This window comes from Tetranychus urticae, chromosome 2 (genome assembly GCF_039701765.1).
Source record: "Tetranychus urticae isolate SD_2017Ah chromosome 2, NJAU_TeUrti_SD_1.0, whole genome shotgun sequence".
Lineage (NCBI taxonomy): Eukaryota > Metazoa > Arthropoda > Arachnida > Trombidiformes > Tetranychidae > Tetranychus > Tetranychus urticae.
The window spans coordinates 25,281,646-25,306,363 of NC_142959.1; the positions used below are offsets into that span (position 1 = coordinate 25,281,646).

Below are 24,718 nucleotides of genomic sequence, written 5' to 3' on the forward strand. Positions count from 1 at the left end.
TCGATCGATCTCTTAAAAAGCGATATATAACGATACTAAGATAATTTTTTCGATACTTAGACTTCTTTACACCATTTTACACAAAAAATCACATTAAAAAACTTTTTAATCAAAAAAAATTTCTGATATTGAGCGAGAATGTGTCGATATGATCGGTTTCTTAAAATTGATCACGATAAAATTTTACTCACCGATTATCGATCTTCTCGATCGATCAATCATATCGGAACAACTCTAATCTCAGCTTCTATTATCAACTGACTTGTCGTCTGAATCGAATAAGTGTTTTATTTAAGAAATTATTATAGTTTTGTTAACGGTTTGATTAAAGTTAGCATTGCAAAGGTGATTTAACAATGTTAATAAATGAGCTTCCAGATGATTGTTTGCTGACTATTTTTGATTACATACAAGATTTAGAAGATTTGATAAACTGCTTCAAAGGTAAGTGCGAGTAATTTTATTTAATTGTTAAATGTGAGCGAATTCAGATTATATTGAAATCATTTATTTATTAATCATTTATCAATTGATTCAATAGAATTGAAACTACAGTTGAATACAATATGAAAGCTCAACATATTATTCAAAATTATACAAAACAAACGGTTTCAATGAAAGCTCTTTTGCTATCCTGTTATGAATGTTGTTGATCGTCTGACTGATAAATCGCAATATTCAGATACTAATATTTTCGGTAACAGTCTAGTTATACGGACACAAAACAATAACAAAGGCGTTAATTGAGGCCCCAGGCCGTCCAAGCCCAACCGAACCTAACCAAACCTAACCTAACCTAACCTAACCTAACCTAATCTAACCTAACCTAACCTAGTCCGACCTAGAGCGCGACAATAAGCGATTATTTATTTGAATCTATAGCACTGTTTATTATATGTGTCCGTGTAGCTAGACTCTCACCATATTTTCGTTAATTTGACAAATTCCAATTACAGTTTGCGAAAAATGGTGTAATGTTATTGTTGGTCGGACAAGAAGAGTCAAATATTTGTTTGGTAAGATTTTAATTTCCGTTAATGCTTATTCTCATTGTCAAATATTTTCCTAATCAAATCAATTATTAATTTCAGATCAAACGTATTACTCTCCTGATTGTGTTGGTGGTTACGTAGATCAACCTATTGATGTAACATGTTTGAGCAAATGGTTTCCAAATTTAAGGGTTTGTTGAATGTTTGATATTATTTCACTGCATTGTTTCTAAGATTTTATTTTTTTACAAATCTTATTATGAAAGACTGTGGACCTTTTTTTCCTATTACATGGAAAAGTACCAATCGAAGATATTGTTAAACTAATCAGAGATTCAGAATCTTTAAAAGGAATAATCTTTCCTTTCAATTACTATTTGGATTTCGAACTGATTCCGGAAATCGCTAGCCTCGAAATGTTATCTACCGGTTCCATCAGTATTAACATAAGTGGAATCTATGAAAATGTGAAACAATTGCACCTTGATATGTCTAATTTATATCTATGCGAATTGGCCCATTATTTTCCAAATCTTGAAAGGTTACATTTTTATATGAAACCAGGTAATCTCATAATATTAATATTTACAATTCAAATGTTTTTAGAATATATTTTTTATAATTGGTTATTAACCGACCCTTTTCTGTTTAGACACAACAGATTATGACCCAGACTATGATGGTCCAATAATGTTCAAATTTTAAAATATTTTAACTTTTTTCTAATGATAAGTATGATGACTTTTGATATTCATTTATTCATGTATGTTTAGGCTTATCAGAACCTTACTCCAACGCTCCAGTATTGGCAAATCTTAAAATAATTGAAATGGGAATGTCTCACGGTTACTGGGAAGACGGTCGGTGTTCATTTGTATTCATGGATTCGTGCCCAGCATTACAGAGTGCTCATATCAGGTTTAATAACTCGTCCGTCGAGGTCAATTTTTCAGTAAAACTTGTAAACTTACAAGATTTGGTTATAGAAATTGTGAGTATAATTTCATATTTTAGTGAAAAGCGTGTTATCATGATAGTGTTAATCATTTTATTGTCGATATTCATTCATTTTCTCAATTATGGGATGGACTTTGGTCTGTCGAATGCCATTTGAACTTTGAAATTCATTGCAAGTGTTATTTATTCAATAGCATCTTCACATCTTTATAAATTTATTTCTATTTTGTTAGCACCATTCAATCGAATTGAATGACCTACGAAGACTGATGTCGAAATACCCAAATCTAAAGCATTTGGCATTACGAAATTTCTCTTTGAAAGATGAACACATCAAACAATTGATATTAATTTTGCCAAAACTGACACTACTTGATATTCGTAAATCTTATGGAGTCACTCAAGAAGCTGCTGATCATGTTCGGGACTATTGTAAGCGGTATGGCCGATCAATCAAGATTTATTTTAAAAAAGACGACGAACAACTTGAAACTGATTGGCCTGAAAAAATCTGTCGTGGATTTGATTTCATGAGACATTGTTTTTTCAATAGTTTCGATGATTTGCCTTATTTTTTGGATCCAATAGATGATTAAAAGAATGAAAAAAACTGCCAATCCTTTGCAATTTTTCTAATATCCAGCCATGAAGTTTAAGATATTTAAAGAAATGTTTCACACCTCGATATCTTAGACCATAATTATTGCTCTTATATGGAATCGACAGCCCATTACACCACTCAGTGCTGGGTAATCATTTGAAATATTGAGACTCAAAGTTTATGTCCATCAATGAGAAGCCAAGTGACAATTATTATTATATTAATTACGTACATGTAATACCATTCTTATTCAACGTCGGAGTGCAAACCTTGAAACATTGTTTTTTCAAAAGTTTCCGAAATTTGCCTCTATTTTGGATCCAATAGATGAGTAAAAAATGCTTATAATAGCATGATTGTCAATCCTCTGCGTCTAATTTTTGTCCCAGCTGTAAGCTGTACGATATTGAAAGAAATGTAACCCTTTCTATATTGTTCAGACCATAATTATCGATCTTAGATGAAATTGATGGACCATTACACCAATCAATGCTGGGTAGCCACTTGTCTTTAATTATTGTCACTCAATGTTTATGTCTTTCAATGAGAACCCTATTGATAAATATTATGAATGATAAATGGATTGTGAATTGCATCTAACGAAAAGTTACAGTTTATGACACAACTCGTCATCAATTGGAAAAACTTTCATGCTGTAAACAACAGAACACTAAAGCTCACTTCATGACTCGATAAGGGGAGAAAAGGTGTCATCTTGATTCAATGGTAACCCAAATCAATTCCAGACTCATTCATAGAAAGTTATTGCTGTGAGTGGCGAGCAAGTTATTAAGTAAAATAACCATTTTTTGAATTTTCTGTCTTAATAATGGTTGCCGAATTTTGTTGAATTTTAAAAATTTCTCTGAATGAAAGTATTTATGAATCATCAGAATCATTTATACTTCAGCTGCTTATAAAAACCAATATATTTTCAAGTTCATAAAGCGCGAACTTGCTGCATCTGTGGGATTGTTTTTTTAAATGAGCCTCGACATGTCGATCAAAATACTTGACAGTATTCTTGATCTATTTCGTGTGAAATTATGATCGCTAGTATAAATGAATCTTTTTGACTATTTTCAAATCATTATCTTCAGATTATTCGAGTTTAAAGTTTGATTTGATATAACAAAATCCCTTGCAAAATGAGTTCATTTACAATTTTTATTTTATTATATTTTATTATTATGTATCTCTCGTTGTCTACACTGTTTCTGGTGCAGCAATTGTATCACAAGACGAGTTGACCACTGAAAGTGCCATTGACAATCAGGAATCATCTGTAAACAATGAAGCTGAGGAACTTCTTAAGACTATTGATGAGTTGCTGAAGGAGATCAATAATGCAAGGATACGAGGCACCTCTTTAAAAGATGAACACATCAAGTATTTGATATTAATTTTGCCAAAACTGACACTACTTGATGTTCGTAAATCGCATGGAGTCACTCAAGATCCTGCTGCTAATCATGTTTATGATTATTGTACACAGCATGGCCGATCAATCAAGTTTTATTTCAAAAGAGACGACAAGCAAATTGAATCTGATTGTCCACAGTCATTAAATCCGTGGAAAAAAGTTTGTCGTGAATTTGATTTCATGGAACATTGTTTTTTCAAAAATTTTTATGATTTACCTAATTTTTTGGATTCAGTAGATGATTAAAAATGAAATGAGAAAAAATTGCTCTTGGCCGATTGGCGTCAAAAGAGCAACAATTTTTGAAGACGCCAATAGGCCAATTTTCCTCCTCCAGCCAAATAAAGTGATTAACGATAGTGCTGGGCCATTATGCGAATTTAAGATTATTGATTTTTTGAGCAATTTTTCAATCCATGATCATTGATAATCTAAGTTTGATGAGAACATTCATGGGATAGTTGAAAATAAAAATGACCACCAAAAACACCAAAATAAGCTTCAATAGCATGGTACTAAGGAAATCAGTAAGATTAATGAGCATCGATGTTTGTCTTTTGGTAATCGATGATCACTCAAGTCAGGAAATATCGATCACTATCGATTTTATCGATAACATCCACGTTAATTTTAGCTCTGTGATTTTTAATTTTATTATTAGTTAATAATTAATTTGTAAATTGTTTTATTATTTAATCATATTGGTCTTCGAAAACGCTACACGTAGATGTATCACACGAAATATGACATCCAAAAATAACAAAAATTAAAGAAAAAGAAATTTTTAGTGCTATTAGATACAAGTGTTATTATGAACCAAGATTACATGACAGTGTTATTACTTATAATATACTAAATTAATACATTCTTATTACATATAATAAATACACATTTTAATAAAATCTAACAAAATAATTAAAATCCCGTCATTTCAAACTCAAAACCAGCTCCGTCAAGCTTAGTATGGCACAAAGAGTGGTTATTAAAGCTGCTCATGTGACCCAGTCACTCAGGTGCGCAAGCACGCCAACCAATGCCTAGCACTTGTCAACATCTCAATTTGAGATTCTCAACTTTAAACTGAACTGTCGTTTGAATCGACTAGCTGTGTTATTTATTTATTATAGTTTTATTATTGTCTGGAAATAGGAGTTAACATTTCTTAGGTGATTTAACAATGTTAATAAATGAACTTCCAGATGATTGTTTGCTGACTATTTTCGATTACATACAAGATTTAGAAGATTTAATAAACTGCTTCAAAGGTAAGTGCAAATCATGCTATTTATTTGTATTTTTCAATGTTAGGGAAATCAGATTATATCAGCATTATTGATAGCTATCAATTGAAATCACAATAAAATATATGATACACACAAGAAGCCCAACATATCAACCCAACTTCATACGAAACGGTTTCAATGAAAGCTCTTTTGTTATCCTGTTATGCTTGTTGATCGTCTGACTAATAAATCGAAATATATCGCAATAATATTTTCAATAATTTGAAGTCATGTTTTGTAAGGACGAGGACAAAAAGAATAAGAAGAACGGCCTAGCTTTATTTTCAAAGGAGAACCATTTTTCCTGAATTGAATTTTTAAGCTGAGTTCAGAAATGCGATCCATTTTTGGATACTCAAAGCCGTTTTCGAGAAAATGGCCTTAAAAATTGTTTGATTTGAATCAAGCTTTTTCAGATCAATCTCATCATGCTGATCATGAATATGCAATCGGATTTTGCATAACTTGAGTGGTTGCTGAAATAATTTGAAAAAAGTGCATAAAACGCATACAACAGTACAAAGTTGGCCTGAAAGGTTATGATAGAGTTCTGGAAGACAAACCAAACCTAGATTTTAATACTTGTCAATAGATGAGCTTCAATTTGACATGTTGTTCGATCATGTAAACAGGCGCAAAACTAGGTTTGTCTTGCATACCTAGTATTGTACAACGGAAGTTGGCCTGAAAGATCAAGATAACATTTTGGAAGACAAACCAAACCTGGATTTTCATACTTGTCGATAGATAAGCTTCAATTTGACTGGTTACATGATCATGTAAACAGGCGCAAAACTAGGTTTTTCTTGCATGCCTCTATTATATCTTTATATATTTTGCCATGAATTTTAAGCTGATCGATAGAAAGATTTTATGATGAGAGATCAAAAATCTGGTTAACTATCTATGCTTAATTATGTTTGACTTCACGCACTGTGTTATACTACTTCTTTTGCACTTCTATGTTGATTTCCGTTGTGAAATAATGAGTTTGAAAGAAACACCTAGTTTTGCGCCTGTTTACATGATCATGCAACCAGTCAAATTGAAGCTTATCTATCGACAAGTATGAAAATCCAGGTTTGGTTTGTCTTCCAAAATGTTATCTTGATCTTTCAGGCCAACTTCCGTTGTACAATACTAGGTATGCAAGACAAACCTAGTTTTGCGCCTGTTTACATGATCGAACAACATGTCAAATTGAAGCTCATCTATTGACAAGTATGAAAATCTAGGTTTGGTTTGTCTTCCAGAACTCTATCATAACCTTTCAGGCCAACTTTGTACTGTTGTATGCGTTTTATGCACTTTTTTCAAATTATTTCAGCAACCACTCAAGTTATGCAAAATCCGATTGCATGTTCATGATCAGCATGATGAGATTGATCTGAAAAAGCTTGTTTTAAATCAAACAATTTTTAAGGCCATTTTTTCGAAAACGGCTTTGAGTATTGAAAAATGGTTTACACCATCTTGTTTTGCATGCCATTGTGCGTATAAAAAAATCAGTTTGAAAGAAATCAAAATCTAGGCCGTTTTTGTCCTCGTCCTTAACAGTAATTTGACAAATTCCAATTACAGTTTGCGAAAAATGGTCTAATGTAATTGTTGGTCGGACAAAAAGATTCAAATATTTGATTGGTAAGATTTTAATTTCCATTTATGCTTATTCTCATTGTTCACCATTTTCCTACCGAACTTTATAATTAATATATATTTTATATTTTATACTTTATTAATTTCAGACAAATGGTATTATCCGCCTGATCAATATTGCAATCACGTAGATCGAACTGTAACCGTTGGTCGGACAAAAAGAGTCAAATATTTGATCAGTAAGATTTAAATTCCCATTAATGCTTATTCTAATTGTAAACAGTTTTCCTAATGAAATTAATTATCAATTTCAGACTATCGAAATTGTTCACCTCTTTATTTTTGTAATTACGTAAGTCGACCTGTTGATGTAACCTGTTTGAGCAAATTGTTTCCAAATTTAAGGGTTTGTGGACAGATTTCATATTATATCTCACTTTCATTGTTTCTATAGTTATTATTTTTTACTTTTCACAGATTGCTGACCTTACATTCCTATCACATGAAAAAATACCAATCGAACATGTTGCTAAACTAATCAGAGATTCAGAATCTTTGAAAGGAATCATTTATAATACCTATTTGGATTTCGAATGGAAACTGGCGTACGCTAACCTCGAAATGTTATCTGCCAATTGTATTGATTCAAGCATAAAGGGAATCTATGAAAATGTCAAACAATTGCACCTTTGGACGTGTGATTTCAAACGCGTCGCACATTGTTTGCCAAATCTCGAAAGGCTGCGAATATGGAATTTAGAAGGTAATCTCATATCTTAAAATTTCATATAGTATTTCAGTATCTTTTTTTAATTGTTTGCGGATGAACCTTTTTCATGTTTAGACAGAACAGACATTGCCACGATGGTCCATTAATGGCAAATCTGATAATGATAAATTTTTCTCTTCATTTATATGTTTGAACTTACCAGAATATTACTCTGATGTTCCAGTATTGGCAAAACTTAAGATAGTTGAAATAAATTTGAATCTGAGTTGTGGGACAGGCGCTCGTTGTTCACTTGTATTCATGGATTCGTGCCCAGCATTACAGAGTGCTCATATCATAATTAGTTGCAGACGCATCGTGTTCAATGATGCGATAAAACATGCAAACTTACGAGATTTGGTTCTACGATTTGTGAGTATGATTTAGCTGTTGATGTTTTATTTTAATTCTGAAAAGTATCATGACATTGTTCATCATTGCATTGTCGATATTCCTTCATTTTTCTCAATTGTGGGATAACTTTGATCCGTCGACCGTTATTTTGACACATTTCACATAGCAATTTAACAAACTGGTACTTATCTCTATTTTAATAGACCAACTCAATCTTATGGAATGACGTACGAAGACTACTGTCGAAATATCCCAATCTAAAGCATTTGGCAATAAGAGGCATTCGTTTAAAAGATGAAGACATCAAGCAATTAATATTAATTTTGCCAAAATTAACACTTATTGATATTCGTGAATCTCGTGGAGTCACGCAAGAAGCTAATAATTATGTCCAGGATTATTGTAAGCAGTATGGCCGATCAATCAAGTTTTATTACAAAAAGGACGACAAACAAATTGGATCTGATTGGCCGCAGCTATTGAATCAAGCAGATAAAATTTGTCGTGGATTTGATTTCATGGAACATTGTTTTTTCAAAGATTTTGGTTTCTTGCCTCTTTTTTTGGAACCAATAGATGATTAAAAATGAAAAGGAGAAAAAATTGTCAATTACTGTAAAAATTACTGTACTATTAGTTACTAATAGTTTTATTTTTAACTGAAAATTGATTAAAGTTAACATTTCAAAGCTGATTTAACAATGTTATAAATGAACTTCCAGATGATTGTTTGCTGACTATTTTGATTACATTCAAGATTTAGAAGATTTAATAAACTGGTTCAAAGGTAAGTGAAATTCATGCTATTTATTTAGATTGTTAAATGTTATGCAAATCAGATTATATTAGCATTATTGATCGCTATCAATTGAAATCATAGCAAAATACATGATGCAAGAGAAAAGCCAAACTTATCAATCCAGCTTTTATACGAAAGAAACGGTTCCCTGTGAAATTTTTTTGCTATTCTATTATGAATGTTGTTGATCGTCTGACTGATAAATCGCAATATTCAGATGCTAATAGTTGATTTAATTAATGTTTCATTAATTTAATAGTAATTTGATTAATTCCAATTACAGTTTGCGAAAAATGGTCTAATGTAATTGTTGGTCGGACAAGAAGAGTCAAATATTTGATGAGTAAGATTTTAATTTCCATTAATGCTTATTCTCATTGTTAACCATTTTCCTAATCAAATCAATTATTAATTTCAGATCAATCGTATTATTCGCCTGATTATGTTGACAACTACGTAAATCGACCTATTGATGTAACCTGTTTGAGCAAATTGTTTCCAAATTTAAGGGTTTGTTGACAGATTTTATATTACATTATATTACAGCGTATTTTACTTTCATTGATTTAAAATCTTTATTTTTCCCAAAAATTATCATGACAGATTGCTTACCTTTCATCTTTCTTTTCATATTTTCAAATCATTATCGTTAGATTATTCGAGTTTAAAGTTTGATTTGATATAACAAAATCCCTTGCAAAATGCGTTCATTTACAATTGTTATTTTATCTTTCGTTGTCTACATTGTTTCTGGTGCAGCAATTGTATCACAAGACGAGTTGACCACTGAAAGTGCAATTGACAATCAGGAATCATCTGTAAACAATGAGGCTGAGGAACTTCTTAAGACTATTGATGACTTGCTGAAGGAGATCAATAATGCTTTGGCCAACAATCGACCTCGACCATCATTTGGCTTACCTCATCCTCCATCCTTCGGGTCAAGACCATTCCCTGGATTCAGACATTTTGATGAAGATGCAGATGACGACGACGATGATGAGAAGCTTGGATTGAAGACCATAAACATTTTAGAGGATCTAGAGGATTTGATCACCAGAAATTAGCAGGTTCTCGACGTTTCGGTGAAAATGAACGATTTGATGGACGTTTTGGCAATCAAGGATCTAACCAAGGTTCTAACAGATTTCGACAAAACTGGTAATTTAAATGCAGTCAATTGTATAAAACTGAGCTATAACTCATCTCATTTTCATGACAAATAAAATAATTATTTTATGACATCGAGAATTTAAAATTATTTGTATTTCTGTCTAAACCTAAAGTTTTAGGTTGGCTAGAGTTACTATGAAGATGGCATTTTAATACCATTATGCCAAATTTGCTTCATCCATGTTGATAAATGAACTTTTAGATGATTGTTCGCTGACTATTTTTGATTATAAAAAAAGAATCAAAGATTCAATAAACTGCTGCAAAGTGAAACCCATGCAATACAAAGTGATTCTCGTTTGAATAGAACCAATGGCTTTCAAATGACTAGAAATTATTTGCATAAAATCAAAAACTCTCGAGTTAAAAATTATCTTTATAACAACATATTAATCCAACTTTTATACTGATTAAACCTCTTTTGTTATCCTAAGATTATTTATCTAAGCGCAATATTCGGATATTTTTAGATAGTCTGAAGTTATGTTATGTCGGACTACTGATAACAGTGAAGTCCGAGCGTGTCATTCAACTCTAAAAACTATTGTAACTTGCTAACCCACTTTAATAGGTAGTAAAGTTACATGAGAACATGAATTGGATGAAAGAGATTACATAACTCTACAAAAGCGTGCGAAATTCAGTGTCTCGAACCATTTTCTCGAAAACCAGAGAAACTTTATTATTGCCTTCTAGACTTCATTTGCAAGATCACCAAAACTCAACTCTTATTAAGAGTCTCTTAACTCTCAACAAAACTTCAATCCAAAGTTTGTGCATATACTCCTTGAATAAAATGAAATAAATAATAGACAGAGGAAAATGAGAAAATATCGTTAATTTTAACACTAAAACTAGGATTTTATAAATGCGGATCACGTTCAAACTGAGAAGGTTAACACTAACCGGTTACTCGTTTTAAAACGCTAGTTACTAGTATAGCCGGTTACTTTTCTTTCTCCACTAACCAAATAACGGGCTAAAGGTTACCGGTTAATGGTTAACATATCGCTCAACTTTCAACTGACTTGTCGTCTGAATCGACTAGCTGTGTTATTTAATAATTATTATAGTTTTATTAACTGGAAATTAGAAATTAACATTTCAAAGGTGATTTAAAAATGTTGATAAATTAACTTTGCTTGTTGGCTATTCTTGATTATATACAAGATTTACAAGATTTACAAGATTTAATAAACTGCTTCAAAGGTAAGTGCGAATTATATCATTACACCCAAACCTCGGGGACCAGCTCTTTCCACCGCATCCGCCACTTTTTTACCGTCTTTTGACCGTATTGTCCACCATATTGTCGACCACTTTAGAGTGGATATTTGATTTGGTTGATTTGGTGGATGTGTTAGACTGGGTGGTGAACAATATGGTGGACAATACGGTCAAAAGACGGTAAAAAAAGTGGTGGACAAAATCGGTGTATTTAAATTGTAAAATGTGAGGAAAATCAGATTATATTGAAATCATTTATAGCTATCAATTGAAACCACAGTTGAATACATTATAAAAGCTCAACATATTATTCAAAATTTATACGAAAAAAAATGTTTCAATGAAAGCTCTTTTGCTACCCTGTTATGAATGATGTTGATCGTCTGACTGAAAGAGCGAAATATTTGGTTACTAATATTTTAATTTAGGATTGATTCGACAAATTTCAATTACAGTTTTCGATAAATGGCGTGATTTAATTGCTCATTATTCTAAAAAAATTAAATATTTGAGAAGTAAGTTTGAATTTTCATTGATGTCTATTCTCATTGTGATTGTTTTCCTAATAAAATCGATTATTAATTTCAGATCAACCAAATTATTCGCCTGATTATGTTTATCTGCACCTTAAGGAACCAATTGATGTAACATGTTTGAGCGCTTTGTTTCCAAATTTAAGGGTATGTCGACAGATTTTATATTATTTCACTTCCATTGTTTATGTAGTTTTTATTTTTAATTCAAATCTCATCAAAACAGATTGCCGAATTTTCATATCCACTCGAAGTACCAATTGAAGATATAGTTAAACTAATAAGAGATTCTGAATGTTTGAAAGGAATAATCCATTATGGGGTTAACTTTAAGGATTTCGATTTCGAATCGATACCGGAAAATGCTAGCCTCGAAATGTTAACTACCGGATATATTGATCGAAACATGAGTGGAATCTATGAAAATGTGAAACAATTGCACCTTTTGTTCTCTAGTCTAGGCCTATTCGAACGCGTGGCACATCGTTTCCCAAATCTTGAAAGGCTGAGAATTCATGCTGCAGAAGGTAATTTCATATATTATCTTTTATAATTGCTTGTCGACTAACCTTTTTTATATTTAGACGTATCCGAACAACCCTCTGTTGCTCCAGTAATGGCAAATCTTAAAATATTTGAAATAAATTTGCCTGTTGATGATTGGGTAAGCCTTTGCTTTTCATTCATGGATAAGTGCCCAGCATTACAGAGTGCTTATATCAGATTTGAATCCAGGCGCATTGTGTTCAATCATTTGATAAAAAATGCAAACTTACTAGATTTGGCTATACAATTTGTGAGTATGGTTTTTTGTCGATATTTATTCATTTTTCTCAATTATGAAATAACTTTTATCTGCCGACTTTTATTTATATTTTCAGTGCAAATGTTATTTATTCACATAGCGTCACAAATTTACATTTACAGTTTAACTCCGTATATTTTGATTTTTTTGCAGTACAGACATCTAGGTGAACTACAGGGGGAACAATTAATTTTACAGTTTAAATATTAGGTTGTATACAAAGTTTTGATACTTTTGATACATTCTTGATTTCAAATGATTAGCAAATTGCGAAAATTAATTTTATTCTTTTGATTTTTATAAAAACGATAAAGTAAAATCTTAGCTACAACTTAAACTGATTTAAAAGTAAAAAAAATTTAATCGTTAACTCAAATCCTAATTTAATCAATTCATCAATTTTTGGCATTTTTCAACAATTAAATTTAATCAATAAATTTGATTTTTAAATGAGTGAATATCGCAGAGAAATTAACATCAATTTGAAGCTCAGAATCCATAGAATTTATCTAAAAAATATTTAATTTAATCACTAGCATTATCCAATTAATTTAGTAAATTATCAGTTGTAAAGTCAATTTTTCAACAATTTTCTATGAGACTTTCTAATGTGATTTTTATCGAAAACGCGGAAAAATCTCTTCTATGAGAATTCAATGTTAAATCAAATTTTGATTCTTAAGAAATAATTAAAGAATAGTAGCGATTAAAAAAATAATAAAAATTAGGATAAATTATCTAGTTTTCGAGCAACAAAATGATGTTAATTTTGATTTGATATTCGACTGTTTGTCGATAAAAATTAATAATTAAACTTGATTGTTGAAAATAAAAAAAAACTAAGATTTGGTTGAATTAAATTTAAAGTTCGTTAATCAATATTTTTACTGATGAAAATTAATTTGAATTAAAGCTTAGACTTGAATTAATTGTTGGTATAAAAATCAAAAAATTAAATTTAATTCTAACAATTTAATGGTCATTTGAATTGAGCTGTATCAAAACTTTGTTTACAACCTAATAGTTAGTCAATCCTAATGACTCCCCCTGAAGTGAAGGGTAGAAAGGCTAAAGAAAAATCAAAATATACGGAGTTGAACTGTATTTCTATTTTAACAGAACGAACAAATCGGATGGGATAAAATACGAGGACTAATATCAAAATATCCAAATCTAAAGCATTTGGCATTGCGAGGTACTACCTATTTTGGAGATGAAGACATCATGCAATTGATATTAGTTTTGCCTAAACTAACACTACTTGATATTCGTGGATCTTATGGGTTCACTCAAGCTGCTAACCATTTTCAGGGTTATTTTAAGCAGTATGGTCGATCAATCAAGTTTTATTTCAAAAAAGACGACAAACAAATTGAATCTGATTGGCCGCAGTCATTAAATCGACCAGAAAAAATTTGTCGTGGATTTGATTTCATGGAACATTGTTTTTTCAAAAGTTTCTATTATTTGCCTCATTTTTTGGATCCAATTTAATGCTTAAAAATGGAAAAGAGAAAAAATTGTCAATTCTTTGCACCTAATTTTGTTTCACTTGTAAGATGTGTGATATTTAAAAAGTGTCTTATACCTCGATATCTCAATTAGACCGATTATCGATCTTACAAGGGAAGTAACCTAGCTGGTACGGGCAGATCAACATCCGAAAACATGAAACTATTTTATGATGCAAAATACATTTGTTTCATTTTAAAGGAAGTTTTTTTCAGATTTGAGTTTTTCGAGAAATTTTTGGGTGTTCATTTTGATGGTTTTTTTCGATTTTTTCGCAAACTAAAAATAGTAGAAAAAACTGATGGCAGATTTGGGTTCCTCATTATCATTTACACCTAAATAATTTGATTTGACATAAATATTTTTCTTAAATTCGATTTTATTAATCATTTTGACCTCCGCGATCAAAACATTTGTGACCCTGTAACTTTTTTCAGATCGATTTGCTCATCGCGAGATTGGTGTTTTTAAAAGTTTTCTGACACGGGCTTTCCATTAAATCCATTTTCATTTTGATCTGCCCGTACCAGCTGGGTTACTTCCCTTGTTAGATAGAGTTGACGGGTCATTATGCCCGTCAACTGGTCATTATGGTCATTAGTTCGGGTAATCATTAGTTTTGAAATATTTAGACTCAATATTTATAATTTGACAGAGTCGAAAACCATTTTCTCGTAAAGCAGAGCCTATTGTCTTCTAGACTTTATTTGCAAGATCACCTAAACTCAACTCTTAACTCTCAACTTGAGAGTCTCAAGAAAACTTAACCCATAAGTTTATGCATATACTCCTTTGAATTAAATGAAGTAAAGTAGACAGAGGAAGATGAGAAAGAAAACTAGGATTTTATAAATCAGGTTCTCTTTCAAGTTGGGACGGTTACCACTAACCGGTTACTCGCTTTATTATAAACGCTTGTAGCAATTAACCGGTTACTTTTCCTTCTCCACTAACCAAATAACGGACTAAAGGGGTTACCGGTTAATGGTGAACATATCGCTCTAATTTCAACTGACTTGTCGTCTGAATCGACTAGCTGTGTTATTTACTAATTATTATAGTTTTATTTACTGGAAATTGATTAAAGTTTTCATTTCAAAGGTGATTTAACAATGTTATTAAATGAACTTCCAGGTGATTGTTTGTTGTCTATTCTTGATTACATCCAAGATATAAAAGATTTAATAAACTTATTCAAAGGTAAGTGCGATTATGCTATTTATTTATGACTGTTAAATGTGAGTAAAATCAGAATATATCAGAACCATTGGTAGCTTTCAATTAAAATCACAGTAAAACACAGTACGATAAATGCTGTATCCAACTTTTATGCAAATGAAGCCTCTTTGGTTGCCAAAAAATGAATGATGTTTATCGACCGGCTGGAAAAGCAATATTTGGTTACGAATATTTCAATTTAGGATTAATTCGACGCATTTCAATTACAGTTTTCGAAAAATGGAGTGATATAATTGCAGATCGGGCTAAAAAGCTTAAATATTTGATTGGTAAGATTTAAATTTTCATTGATGTGTATTCTCATTGTGATTCTTTCCCTAATAAAATCATTTATCAATTTCAGATCAACCAAATTATTCGCCTGATTATGTTTATCTGCACCTTAAGGAACCAATTGATGTAACCTGTTTGAGCACATTGTTTCCAAATTTAAGGGTTTGTCGACAGATTTTATATTATTTCACTTTCATCGTTTATGCAGTTTTTATTTTTAATTCAAATCTCATCAAAACAGATTGCCGAATTTGCATATTCACACGATGGAAAAGCACCAATCGGAGATATGATTAAACTAATCAGAGGTTCAGACTCTTTGAAAGGAATAATATTTGATTGTGATTACCATCTGGATTTCGGATGCATACCGGAAAACGCTAACCTCGAAATGTTATCTACCGGATATATTTATCCAAACATAAGTGGAATCTATGGAAATGTGAAACAATTGCACCTTTGGAACACTAATCTAGGTCTATTCAAATGCGCGGCACATCGTTTCCCAAATCTTGAAAGACTGAAAATTTATGCTACAGAAGGTAATTTCATAAATTAACTTTTATAATTGCTTGTTGACTAACCTTTTCCATGTTTAGACTTACGAGAAGAATACTCTGATGCTCCAGTATTGGCAAATCTTAAAATACTTGAAATGGGTTTGCCTCTCATTGATTGTGTAGGCACTTGCTGTTCATTCAAATTCATGGATGGGTGCTCAGCATTACAGAGTGCTCATATCAGAATTGATTCCAGTCGCATTACCTTCAATCGTATGATAAAACGTGTGAACTTACGAGATTTAGTCATACAATTTGTGAGTAGGATTTCGCTTCTGATATATTTGTCATTTTAATGTCGATATTTATTCGTTTTTTTCAATTATGTGATACTTTGATCTCTCGACTTTTATTTATATTTTGAAACAATTTTTTTCAATGCAATCGAGTAGCGTATCAACGAATTTACATTTATTTACATTTTAATAGTATCAATCAAGCGAATGGATTGAACTACCAAGATGCATGTCCAAATATCCAAATCTAAAACATTTGGCAATACGAGGTACCTATTTAAAAGATGTCACAATCAAGCAATTGATATTAATTTTGCCAAAACTGACACTACTTGATGTTCGTAAATCTTATGGAGTCACTCAAGAAGCTGCTGATCATGTTCAGGATTATTGTAAGCGTTATGGCCGATCAATCAAGTTTTATTTCAAAAGAGACGATAAACAAATTGAAGCTGATTGGCCGCAGTCATTAAATCCGTGGAAAAAAGTTTGTCGTGGATTTGATTTCATGGAACATTGTTTTTTCAAAAGTTTTTATCAGTTACCTAATTTTTTGGACCCAGTAGATGATTAAAAATGAGAAGGAGAAAAAATTATTGATCTTTTGTACGTAATTTTTCTTTCAGTTGTGAGGTGTACGATATTGGAAAAAGTGTCTTATACCTCGATATCTTACTGAGATCTTAATTATCGCTCTTAAATGGAATTGATGGACCATTTCACCACTCAGTGCTGGGTAACCAATAGTCTTGTAATATTGTGATTCAAAGTATAAAACCTTCGATGAAAAACCAATTGATAAATAATATAAATGATTAAGTGATTGTAATGCCATTCTTATTCATCATCGAACTGCAAACCTTCAAGATTTCGAGCCATGATATTATAGTTATCTTTGTATTTTGATCTCGTATATTGTCGAATAATTGATATTTGTTTAAGAATAAAAATCAAAACAAGTTCAGCCAATAGCTTCAAAAGTAAAAGAAAGACTGTAATAACAATGTTTAGAAATCATTTAAAGCTCATTACACCAGATTGTAAATGTTAGCTACCCCTACAAAATAAGACCATGTCTTGCCCAACCAAACCAAAAGATACAAATCGTTATCTGACATAATTTGGACATTTGAACTGTTGCGCTTCAATCTGACTTGTCGACTGACTTGTGAGTCGACCAGCTCTGGTATCTTATAATTATAGTTTTAACTTGAAATCAAAGAGTATAACTCTTTGTTGGGAATTGATTTGAACCTAACCGGTTACTCGTTTTATAACGCTTGTTAGTATAAACGCTAATCGGCCAATTTCTTTCCTCCAGCCAAATAAAGTGGTTAAAGTGATGGACCATTATGCAAATTCAGATTATTGATTATTAAGCAATTTTTCAATCCATGATCATCGATAATCTAAGTTTGATTGAAAAGTTCAGGGCATAGTTGAAAAATATAAATATCCATGAACGTAGAAAAAATGTCAAAATGAGCTTCAATAGCATGGTATAGAGGGATTAACTTAATCCGATTAATCAAGATTGATGAACATAGATGTTGGTTCTTGGTAATCGATTATCGCTAAAGTCAGAAAATATCGATCACTATCGATTTTATCGATAAAATCGCCCAGCACTTGACAAGTGTCACTTGTTAACATCTCACAAGGGAAGTGACCTTGCTTGTACGGTCATTTTCGATTTTTTTCGAGTTTATATTGTAGAGGACAAAAAATAATTAGACACGTATTTTTGCTTTTTTTACGCCGGTGCACGGTTATTGATATTTAGGCACTTTTAATTAAAGATAGTAATGAATTCCAGTCACTGAGAAGCAAGTAAAACAATGAAAAACAGAAAAATGAAAAATCTTAATAAAAATTGTGAATCACTTTTCAGTGACTTCAATAGATTTCAATGCAATATCCTCACTTAAAAGTGCCTAAATATCAATAACCGCGCACCGGCGTAAAAAAAGCAAAAATACGTGTCTAATTATTTTTCGTCCTCTACAACATAAACTCGAAAAAAATCGCAAATGACCGTACAAGCAAGGTCACTTCCCTTGTCAGCTCTACTTTCAAGTTGAAAGTTTCAACTGACTTGTCGTCTGAATCGACTAGCTGCTATTTAATTATTATACAGTTTTATTATTAACTAAAATTGATTAAAGTTAACATTTCATATAGGTGATTAAACAATGTTAATAAATGAGCTTTCAGATGACTGTTTGCTGACTATTTTTGATTTCATTCAATTCTCATAGCTTCGAGATATTGTGGTTTAACTGATTTAAACCACTATGTAATCTAATCTCAACACTTTTTTTTTAATTTTCAAGACACATTTTTGTCTTGATTTTCCATTGCTTTCAATGGGTTTTCCTATTTTCATTTTAGGTTTCTTATCATTTTCATTTTTCATTTTGACTTTTTTTATCAGGTCTAATCACTCTCCTTATCTCTGTCTTAGACCAAACTGTGCATATTTAGTTAACAGTGTTAGTTAACCATCAAGTTAACCAATTTCAAAATAGCGTCAGATTATACAATATAACCATTTGATTAAATACTGGTTACCCTAAACGTAGTGGTTTAAACAATGTTAATAAATGAGCTTTCAGATGACTGTTTGCTGACTATTTTTGATTTCATTCAAGATTTACAAGATTTAATAAACTGCTACAAAGGTAAGTGCAAATCATGTTATTTTCATGTATTTAAATTGTTAAATGTGAGCGGAATCTGATTATATTGGAATCATTTATAGCTATCAATTGAAATGTAAATGTGAATCAAAGTAAAATACATGATACACTCAAAAAAGCGCAACATATTAATCCATTTTTATACGAAACGGTTCCCATGAAAGCTCTTTTGCTATACTGTTATGAATGTTGTTGATCGTCTGACTAATAAATCGCAATATTCAGATACTAATATTTCCGTTGATTTGAAGTCATGATTTGTTAATTAATAGTAATTTGACGAATTCCAATTTCAGTTTGCGAAAAATGGTCTAATGTAATTGTTGGTCGGACAAGAAGAGTCAAATATTTGACTGGTAAGATTTTAATTTCCATTAATGCTTATTCTCATTGTCAACCATTTTCCTAATCAAATCAATCATTAATTTCAGATCAATCGTATTATTCGCCTGATAATGTTTGTAACTACGTCAATCGACCTATTGATGTAACCTGTTTGAGCAAATTGTTTCCAAATTTAAGGGTGTGTTGCAAAGAGTAAGGTAACAAGAGAGAGCATTAAGATGTTAAATCTTTCAAGTTGAGATGCAATTAATTCGTTCACTCGCAGATGGCACTGGAAATCAAATCCCGTTGATTTGTCCAATTAAAGAGCCAATTGAAAATTTTTTATTAAACATTGGATTGTTTGTTTGATCAAGGCTTGATTAAGATTTGATTAAAGTTTGATTAATGTTTGTTTTCATTTTTTTGTCTAAATTTCACTAAAAGCGCACTGACGAATTAAATCTCAACCTTAATTTGAGCGTATCTCGTTACACCTCTTGTTACTTTACTCTTTGGTTTGTTGACAGATTTGATATTATTTAACTTTCATTGATTTCTAATCTTTATTTTCCCCAAACATTATCATGACAGATTGCTTACCTTTCATCTTTTTTATTTGAAAAACAACCAATCGAGGATATTGTTAAAGTAATCAGAGATTCAGAATCTTTCAAAGGAATAATTTATGATAAAAATTTGGATTTTATCTTGATGCCGGAAATCGCTGACTTCCAAATGTTATCTATCGGATATGTTAATCCAGACATAACTGGAATCTATGAAAATGTGAAACAATTGCGCCTTGATAACTCTAATTTATATCTACTCGAATTGGGCCATCATTTTCCAAATCTTGAAAGGTTACAATTTTATAAGGAATCAGGTAATCTCATAATACAGTCGCGAAAGAAAAGTTTGACATAGTTACCATTAACTTAGCGCATATAAAATCGTATCTAAGCACAATCAGCAAATCAATTTCTAACAGTATCGTTTTTGTTTAATTGTTTGACCATCGATTGTCTTAGGATATGTAATCAGGTAAGAGAGATTAACCTTAAGTGTGATAAAAATTTACAATAAATGGCAATCGATGGTCAAACAATTAAACAAAAACGATACTGTTAGAAATTGATTTGCTGATTGTGCTTAGATACGATTGTATATGCGCTAAGTTAATGGTAACTATGTCAAACTTTTCTTTCGCGGCTGTATAATACATTTTCATACATTATTTCAATATTTTTTATAATTGTTTGTTAACCGACCCTTTTCTGTTTAGGCACGACAGATTATTGCTATGATTGCCCAGTAATGGTCAAATTCTAAAATATTTTAACTTTTTTCTAATGATGAGTATGACTTTTGATATTCATTTATAGATCTATGTTTCGAATTAGCAGAACCTCATTCTGATGCTCCAGTATTGGCAAATCTTAAAATATTTGAAATTGAGCCACCTCACGATTACTGAGAAGACCCTTGGAGTTCATTTGTATTCATGGATTTGTGCCCAGCATTACAGAGTGTTTATATCAGATTGAAATACTATCCCATTGAGGTCAATTATCTAATAAAACTTGCAAACTTACAAGATTTGGTTATAGAATTTGTGAGTAGAATTTCATATTTTATTGAAAAGCGTGTTATCACGATATTGTTTATCATTTTATTGTCGATATTCATTCCTTTTCTCAATTATGGGGTGAACTTTGATTTGCCATTAATGCCATTAGAACTTTCAAACTTTTTTTCAAAGCAAGTGGCATTGATTCAATAGCATCTTAACAATTTTACAAATTTAAATTTATTTCTATTTTGTTAGTTCGAGTTTATCGAATGGGATAAACTACGAAGTCTAATGTCAAAATACCCAAATCTAAAGCATTTGGCATTACGAGGCACCTATTTAATAGAGGAAAACATCAAGGAATTGATATTCATTTTGCCAAAACTAACACTTCTTGATGTTCGTAAATCTTATGGAATACCCCAAGAAGCTGCTAACCATGTCCAGGATTATTGTAAACAGCATGGCCGATCAATCAAGTTTTATTTTGAAAAAGACGACGAACAAATTAAATCTGATTGGCCGCAGTTATTAAATCGACCAGATAAAATTTGTCGTGGATTTGATTTCATGGAACATTGTTTTTTCAAAGATTTCACTGATTTGCCTTATTTTTTGGATCCAATAGATGATTGAAAATGCAAATGATAGCATAATTGTCAATCCTCTGCATCTAATTTTTGTTTCAGCTATATGGTGTACGATATTGAAAGAAATGTAACCCTTTAAGCAGACTATAATTATGGATCTTTGATGGAATTGACTGGTCATTACACCAGTCAATGCTGGTTAACCACTAGTCTTGAATTATTGCCTCTCAAAGTTTATGTCCTTCAATGAGAAACCTGTTGATATTATGAATGATAAATAAATTGTGAATTTTACAGTTTAGGACAAGACTCGTCATTAGATACTAGATTCTGTGATTTTATACTTCAATTTCACACAGAAAACTTCTGTTTCATAGTAGATTCAATTAGATCATACCTAATTATAATTGAAAAAAAATCCTTTTAAAAGGTTGATTAGTTGAGGAGATTTGATTAAGATGGATAAAACAATCACCAACCATAAAGCATTGAGTTGTTATTTTTCTGGTTTCCATTTCAAATCGGTTCCAAACTGCAGTAGTTATTTTGTCTGCTTTAAAGGTTATTTTTATTCATTTAGTCGTGTCGACAGAGTCGGAAAATGAACAATTATGAGATAATCAACAGTGAATATATAAAAATTTCAGGCCAGTACGATTTCGGCTTCATTGTTTTTCCATCGTTTAAAAATAAGGTTTGTAAATCCAAAATTTTTCCTTAACAAACCAATAGGCTCTGGTTAGTGAAAAATTACATCGCATTCAACTTTTTTAAATCCTTTTTTACTTTTTTACTTCCCGATTATCGATCTTTTCCATCGATCAATCATATCGGAACAACTCTAATCTAACTCTAATGTCAGCTTCACTTTAAAGTTTAAACTGACTTGCCGTCTGAATCGACTAGCTGTTTTCATTGATAATTATTATAGTTTTATTAACGGAAATTGATTAAAGTTAACATTTCAAAGATGATTTAACAATGTTGATAAATGAACTTCCAGATGATTGTTTGCGGACTATTTTTGATTACATGCAAGGTTTAGAAGATTTGATAAACTGCTTCAAAGGTAAGTGCAAATCATTTCATTTATTGCTATTGTTAAATGTGAGCGAAATCAGATTATACTGAAAACCTTTTTAGCTATCAATTGGAACCACAGTTATGCATATGATAAAAGCTCAACATATTATTCAAAATTTATACAAAAAAAATGTTTCAATGAAAGCTCTTTTGCTATACTGTTATGAATGTTGTTGATCGTCTGACTGATAAATCGCAATATTCAGATACTAATATTTTATTTAATTTGAAGTTATGTTTGTGCGTTAATATTAATTTGACAAATTCCAATTTCAGTTTGCGAAAAATGGTCTAATGTAATCGTCGGTCGGACAAAAAGAGTCAAATATTTATTTAGTAAGATTGAATTTTGATTATTACTTATTCTCATTGATAACCATTTTCCTAATAAAATCAATTATTAATTCCAGACCAATCGTTTTCGCCTGATTATGCTCTTAATTTCGTAAAGCGACCTATTGATATAACATGTTTGAGCAAATTGTTTCCAAATTTAAGGGTTTGTTGACAGATTTTATATTATTTAACTTCAATTTTCTTATAATATTTATTTTTTTACAAACATCATCATGACAGATTGCCTACTTTTCAGGCCTTTTACTTAAAAAATCACCGATCGAAGATATTGCTAAAGTAATCAGAGATTCAAAATATTTGAAAGGAATAATGATTGATACAAATTGTGGCTTTGAATTGATGCCGGAAATCGCTAACTTCGAAATGTTATCTATCGGATTTGTTAATCCAAACATAAGTGGAATCTACGAAAATGTGAAACAATTGCACTTTTGGGAGTCTAATTTATATCTATTCGAATTGGTCTATTATTTCCCAAATCTTGAAAGATTAAAATTTTACAAGCAACCAGGTAATCTCATAAAATGTTACAATGTCATATATTATTTCAATGTTTTTTTTATAATTGTTTTCTGAAGCCTTTTCTGTTCAGGCACAATACACGGTGGCGAGAAAGTTCATGTGGTTAAGTAACACCCATTAAATCTTTAACTGCTCTTTATATGCGCATATTTATTCCCCTTTTATTTTCCCCTTTCCACATAAACTTTCTCGCCACCTTGTAGATTATTGCTGTGATGGCTCAATAATGTTCAAATTTTGAAACATTTTGACTTTCGACTTTTGCTATTCATTTATTCATGTATGTTTAGAATCATCAGAACCTTACTATGATGCTCCAGTATTGGCAAATCTTAAAATACTTGAAATGGAGCGGCCTCACATTGACTGGAAAGACGCTTGGTGTTCATTTGTATTCATGGATTCGTGCCCAGCATTACAGAGTGCTCATATAAGAATTAGATGCTTTCCCATCGGGGTCAATTATTCAATAAAACTTGCAAACTTACAAGATTTGGTTATAGAATTTGTGAGTAGAATTTCATATTTTATTGAAAAGCGTGTTATCACGATATTGTTTATCATTTTATTGTCGATATTCATTCATTTTCTCAATTATGGAATGAAACTTTGATCTGTCGAATGCCATTTGAACTTTGAAACATTTTTTTCAAAGCAAGCGGCATTTATTCAATAGCATCTTAACTAATTTACAAATTTAAATTTATTTCGATTTTGTTAGTACGAGTCAATCGAATGGAATGACCTACGAAGACAGATGTCCAAATATCCGAATCTAAAGCATTTGGCAATACGAGCCACTTATTTACAACATGTAAGAGAGGAAAACATCAAGGAATTAGTACTAATTTTGCCAAAACTGACACTACTTGATGTTCGTAAATCTTATGGAATCACTCAAGAAGGTGCTGATCATGTTCGGAATTATTGTAAACAGCATGGCCGATCAATCAAGTTTTATTTTAATAGAGACGACGAACAAATCAAATCTGATTGGCCGCAGTTATTAAATCATCCATTTAAAATATGTCGTGGATTTGATTTCATGGAAAATTGTTTTTTCAAAAGTTTCGATGATTTGCCTCATTTTTTGGATCCAATAGATGATTAATAAAGTGAAAAAACTGCCAATCCTTTGCAATTTTTCAGAGCTTTTTCAGATGCATAAAATAAAATAAATTCAAACCTAGTCGTTTAACCTAACTTGCTTCCTTCATAATGGTTGCCGAATTTGGTAG

The 24,718-nt window shown here is 31.2% G+C and overlaps 6 protein-coding genes across 8 annotated transcripts; all 6 read left to right on the forward strand.

Annotated features, from left to right (window-relative positions):
- Nucleotides 1-219: 219 nt before the first annotated feature.
- LOC107370446 (uncharacterized) lies at nucleotides 220-4,885 on the forward strand. 2 transcript variants are annotated; one of them, XM_089267575.1, is made up of 6 exons: nucleotides 220-444; nucleotides 957-1,016; nucleotides 1,092-1,183; nucleotides 1,259-1,556; nucleotides 1,766-1,983; nucleotides 3,777-4,885. In XM_089267575.1, exons 1-6 carry the CDS (start codon nucleotides 357-359, stop codon nucleotides 3,798-3,800), a joined length of 780 nt encoding a protein of 259 aa, XP_089123701.1. In that variant the 5' UTR covers nucleotides 220-356; the 3' UTR covers nucleotides 3,801-4,885. The 2 variants fall into 2 exon arrangements, with proteins under 2 accessions (XP_089123701.1, XP_089123700.1); XM_089267574.1 differs by lacking the exon at nucleotides 3,777-4,885 and adding an exon at nucleotides 2,183-3,445.
- Nucleotides 4,585-8,669, forward strand: LOC107360896 (uncharacterized). 2 transcript variants are annotated; one of them, XM_089267572.1, is made up of 7 exons: nucleotides 4,585-5,238; nucleotides 6,838-6,897; nucleotides 7,002-7,091; nucleotides 7,167-7,258; nucleotides 7,330-7,615; nucleotides 7,785-7,993; nucleotides 8,179-8,669. In XM_089267572.1, the coding sequence occupies exons 1-7, from the start codon at nucleotides 5,151-5,153 to the stop codon at nucleotides 8,557-8,559; spliced, it is 1,206 nt and encodes a 401-aa protein (XP_089123698.1). In that variant the 5' UTR covers nucleotides 4,585-5,150; the 3' UTR covers nucleotides 8,560-8,669. The 2 variants fall into 2 exon arrangements, with proteins under 2 accessions (XP_089123698.1, XP_089123699.1); XM_089267573.1 differs by having other exon boundaries at nucleotides 7,167-7,204.
- Nucleotides 8,670-8,686: 17 nt separating this feature from the next.
- Nucleotides 8,687-10,016, forward strand: LOC107360898 (uncharacterized). The gene is made up of 4 exons (XM_089267576.1): nucleotides 8,687-8,762; nucleotides 9,058-9,117; nucleotides 9,193-9,284; nucleotides 9,428-10,016. Exon 4 carries the CDS (start codon nucleotides 9,476-9,478, stop codon nucleotides 9,839-9,841), a length of 366 nt encoding a protein of 121 aa, XP_089123702.1. The 5' UTR covers nucleotides 8,687-8,762; nucleotides 9,058-9,117; nucleotides 9,193-9,284; nucleotides 9,428-9,475; the 3' UTR covers nucleotides 9,842-10,016.
- A 4,821-nt stretch (nucleotides 10,017-14,837) lies between these two features.
- Nucleotides 14,838-17,304, forward strand: LOC107360807 (uncharacterized). Its single transcript, XM_015927531.3, has 6 exons — nucleotides 14,838-15,224; nucleotides 15,473-15,532; nucleotides 15,607-15,698; nucleotides 15,778-16,078; nucleotides 16,136-16,353; nucleotides 16,526-17,304. The coding sequence occupies exons 1-6, from the start codon at nucleotides 15,137-15,139 to the stop codon at nucleotides 16,904-16,906; spliced, it is 1,140 nt and encodes a 379-aa protein (XP_015783017.2). The 5' UTR covers nucleotides 14,838-15,136; the 3' UTR covers nucleotides 16,907-17,304.
- A 1,291-nt stretch (nucleotides 17,305-18,595) lies between these two features.
- Nucleotides 18,596-21,773, forward strand: LOC149094197 (uncharacterized). Its single transcript, XM_089267577.1, has 6 exons — nucleotides 18,596-19,013; nucleotides 19,328-19,387; nucleotides 19,463-19,554; nucleotides 19,950-20,241; nucleotides 20,741-20,970; nucleotides 21,184-21,773. Exons 1-5 carry the CDS (start codon nucleotides 18,926-18,928, stop codon nucleotides 20,830-20,832), a joined length of 624 nt encoding a protein of 207 aa, XP_089123703.1. The 5' UTR covers nucleotides 18,596-18,925; the 3' UTR covers nucleotides 20,833-20,970; nucleotides 21,184-21,773.
- A 592-nt stretch (nucleotides 21,774-22,365) lies between these two features.
- Nucleotides 22,366-24,665, forward strand: LOC112539765 (uncharacterized). The gene is made up of 6 exons (XM_025162527.2): nucleotides 22,366-22,587; nucleotides 22,878-22,937; nucleotides 23,012-23,100; nucleotides 23,178-23,469; nucleotides 23,771-23,988; nucleotides 24,202-24,665. The coding sequence occupies exons 1-6, from the start codon at nucleotides 22,500-22,502 to the stop codon at nucleotides 24,589-24,591; spliced, it is 1,137 nt and encodes a 378-aa protein (XP_025018295.1). The 5' UTR covers nucleotides 22,366-22,499; the 3' UTR covers nucleotides 24,592-24,665.
- The last annotated feature ends 53 nt before the right edge of the window (nucleotides 24,666-24,718 follow it).

Bases quoted from the DNA above. Each gene is read 5' to 3' on its own strand.
- LOC107370446 (XM_089267574.1), top strand. From the start codon at position 357: ATGTTAATAAATGAGCTTCCAGATGATTGTTTGCTGACTATTTTTGAT. The intron at 1,557-1,765 runs GTAATCTCATAA...ATGTATGTTTAG, and splicing joins ACATTTTTATATGAAACCAG to GCTTATCAGAACCTTACTCC. The intron at 1,984-2,182 runs GTGAGTATAATT...CTATTTTGTTAG, and splicing joins AAGATTTGGTTATAGAAATT to CACCATTCAATCGAATTGAA.
- LOC107360896 (XM_089267572.1), top strand. From the start codon at position 5,151: ATGTTAATAAATGAACTTCCAGATGATTGTTTGCTGACTATTTTCGAT. The intron at 5,239-6,837 runs GTAAGTGCAAAT...TTCCAATTACAG, and splicing joins TTTAATAAACTGCTTCAAAG to TTTGCGAAAAATGGTCTAAT. The intron at 7,092-7,166 runs GTAAGATTTAAA...TATCAATTTCAG, and splicing joins AAGAGTCAAATATTTGATCA to ACTATCGAAATTGTTCACCT.
- LOC107360898 (XM_089267576.1), top strand. From the start codon at position 9,476: ATGCGTTCATTTACAATTGTTATTTTATCTTTCGTTGTCTACATTGTT.
- LOC107360807 (XM_015927531.3), top strand. From the start codon at position 15,137: ATGTTATTAAATGAACTTCCAGGTGATTGTTTGTTGTCTATTCTTGAT. The intron at 15,533-15,606 runs GTAAGATTTAAA...TATCAATTTCAG, and splicing joins AAAGCTTAAATATTTGATTG to ATCAACCAAATTATTCGCCT. The intron at 16,354-16,525 runs GTGAGTAGGATT...ACATTTTAATAG, and splicing joins GAGATTTAGTCATACAATTT to TATCAATCAAGCGAATGGAT.
- LOC149094197 (XM_089267577.1), top strand. From the start codon at position 18,926: ATGTTAATAAATGAGCTTTCAGATGACTGTTTGCTGACTATTTTTGAT. The intron at 19,014-19,327 runs GTAAGTGCAAAT...TTCCAATTTCAG, and splicing joins TTTAATAAACTGCTACAAAG to TTTGCGAAAAATGGTCTAAT. The intron at 19,388-19,462 runs GTAAGATTTTAA...CATTAATTTCAG, and splicing joins AAGAGTCAAATATTTGACTG to ATCAATCGTATTATTCGCCT.
- LOC112539765 (XM_025162527.2), top strand. From the start codon at position 22,500: ATGTTGATAAATGAACTTCCAGATGATTGTTTGCGGACTATTTTTGAT. The intron at 22,938-23,011 runs GTAAGATTGAAT...TATTAATTCCAG, and splicing joins AAGAGTCAAATATTTATTTA to ACCAATCGTTTTCGCCTGAT. The intron at 23,101-23,177 runs GTTTGTTGACAG...TCATCATGACAG, and splicing joins AATTGTTTCCAAATTTAAGG to ATTGCCTACTTTTCAGGCCT.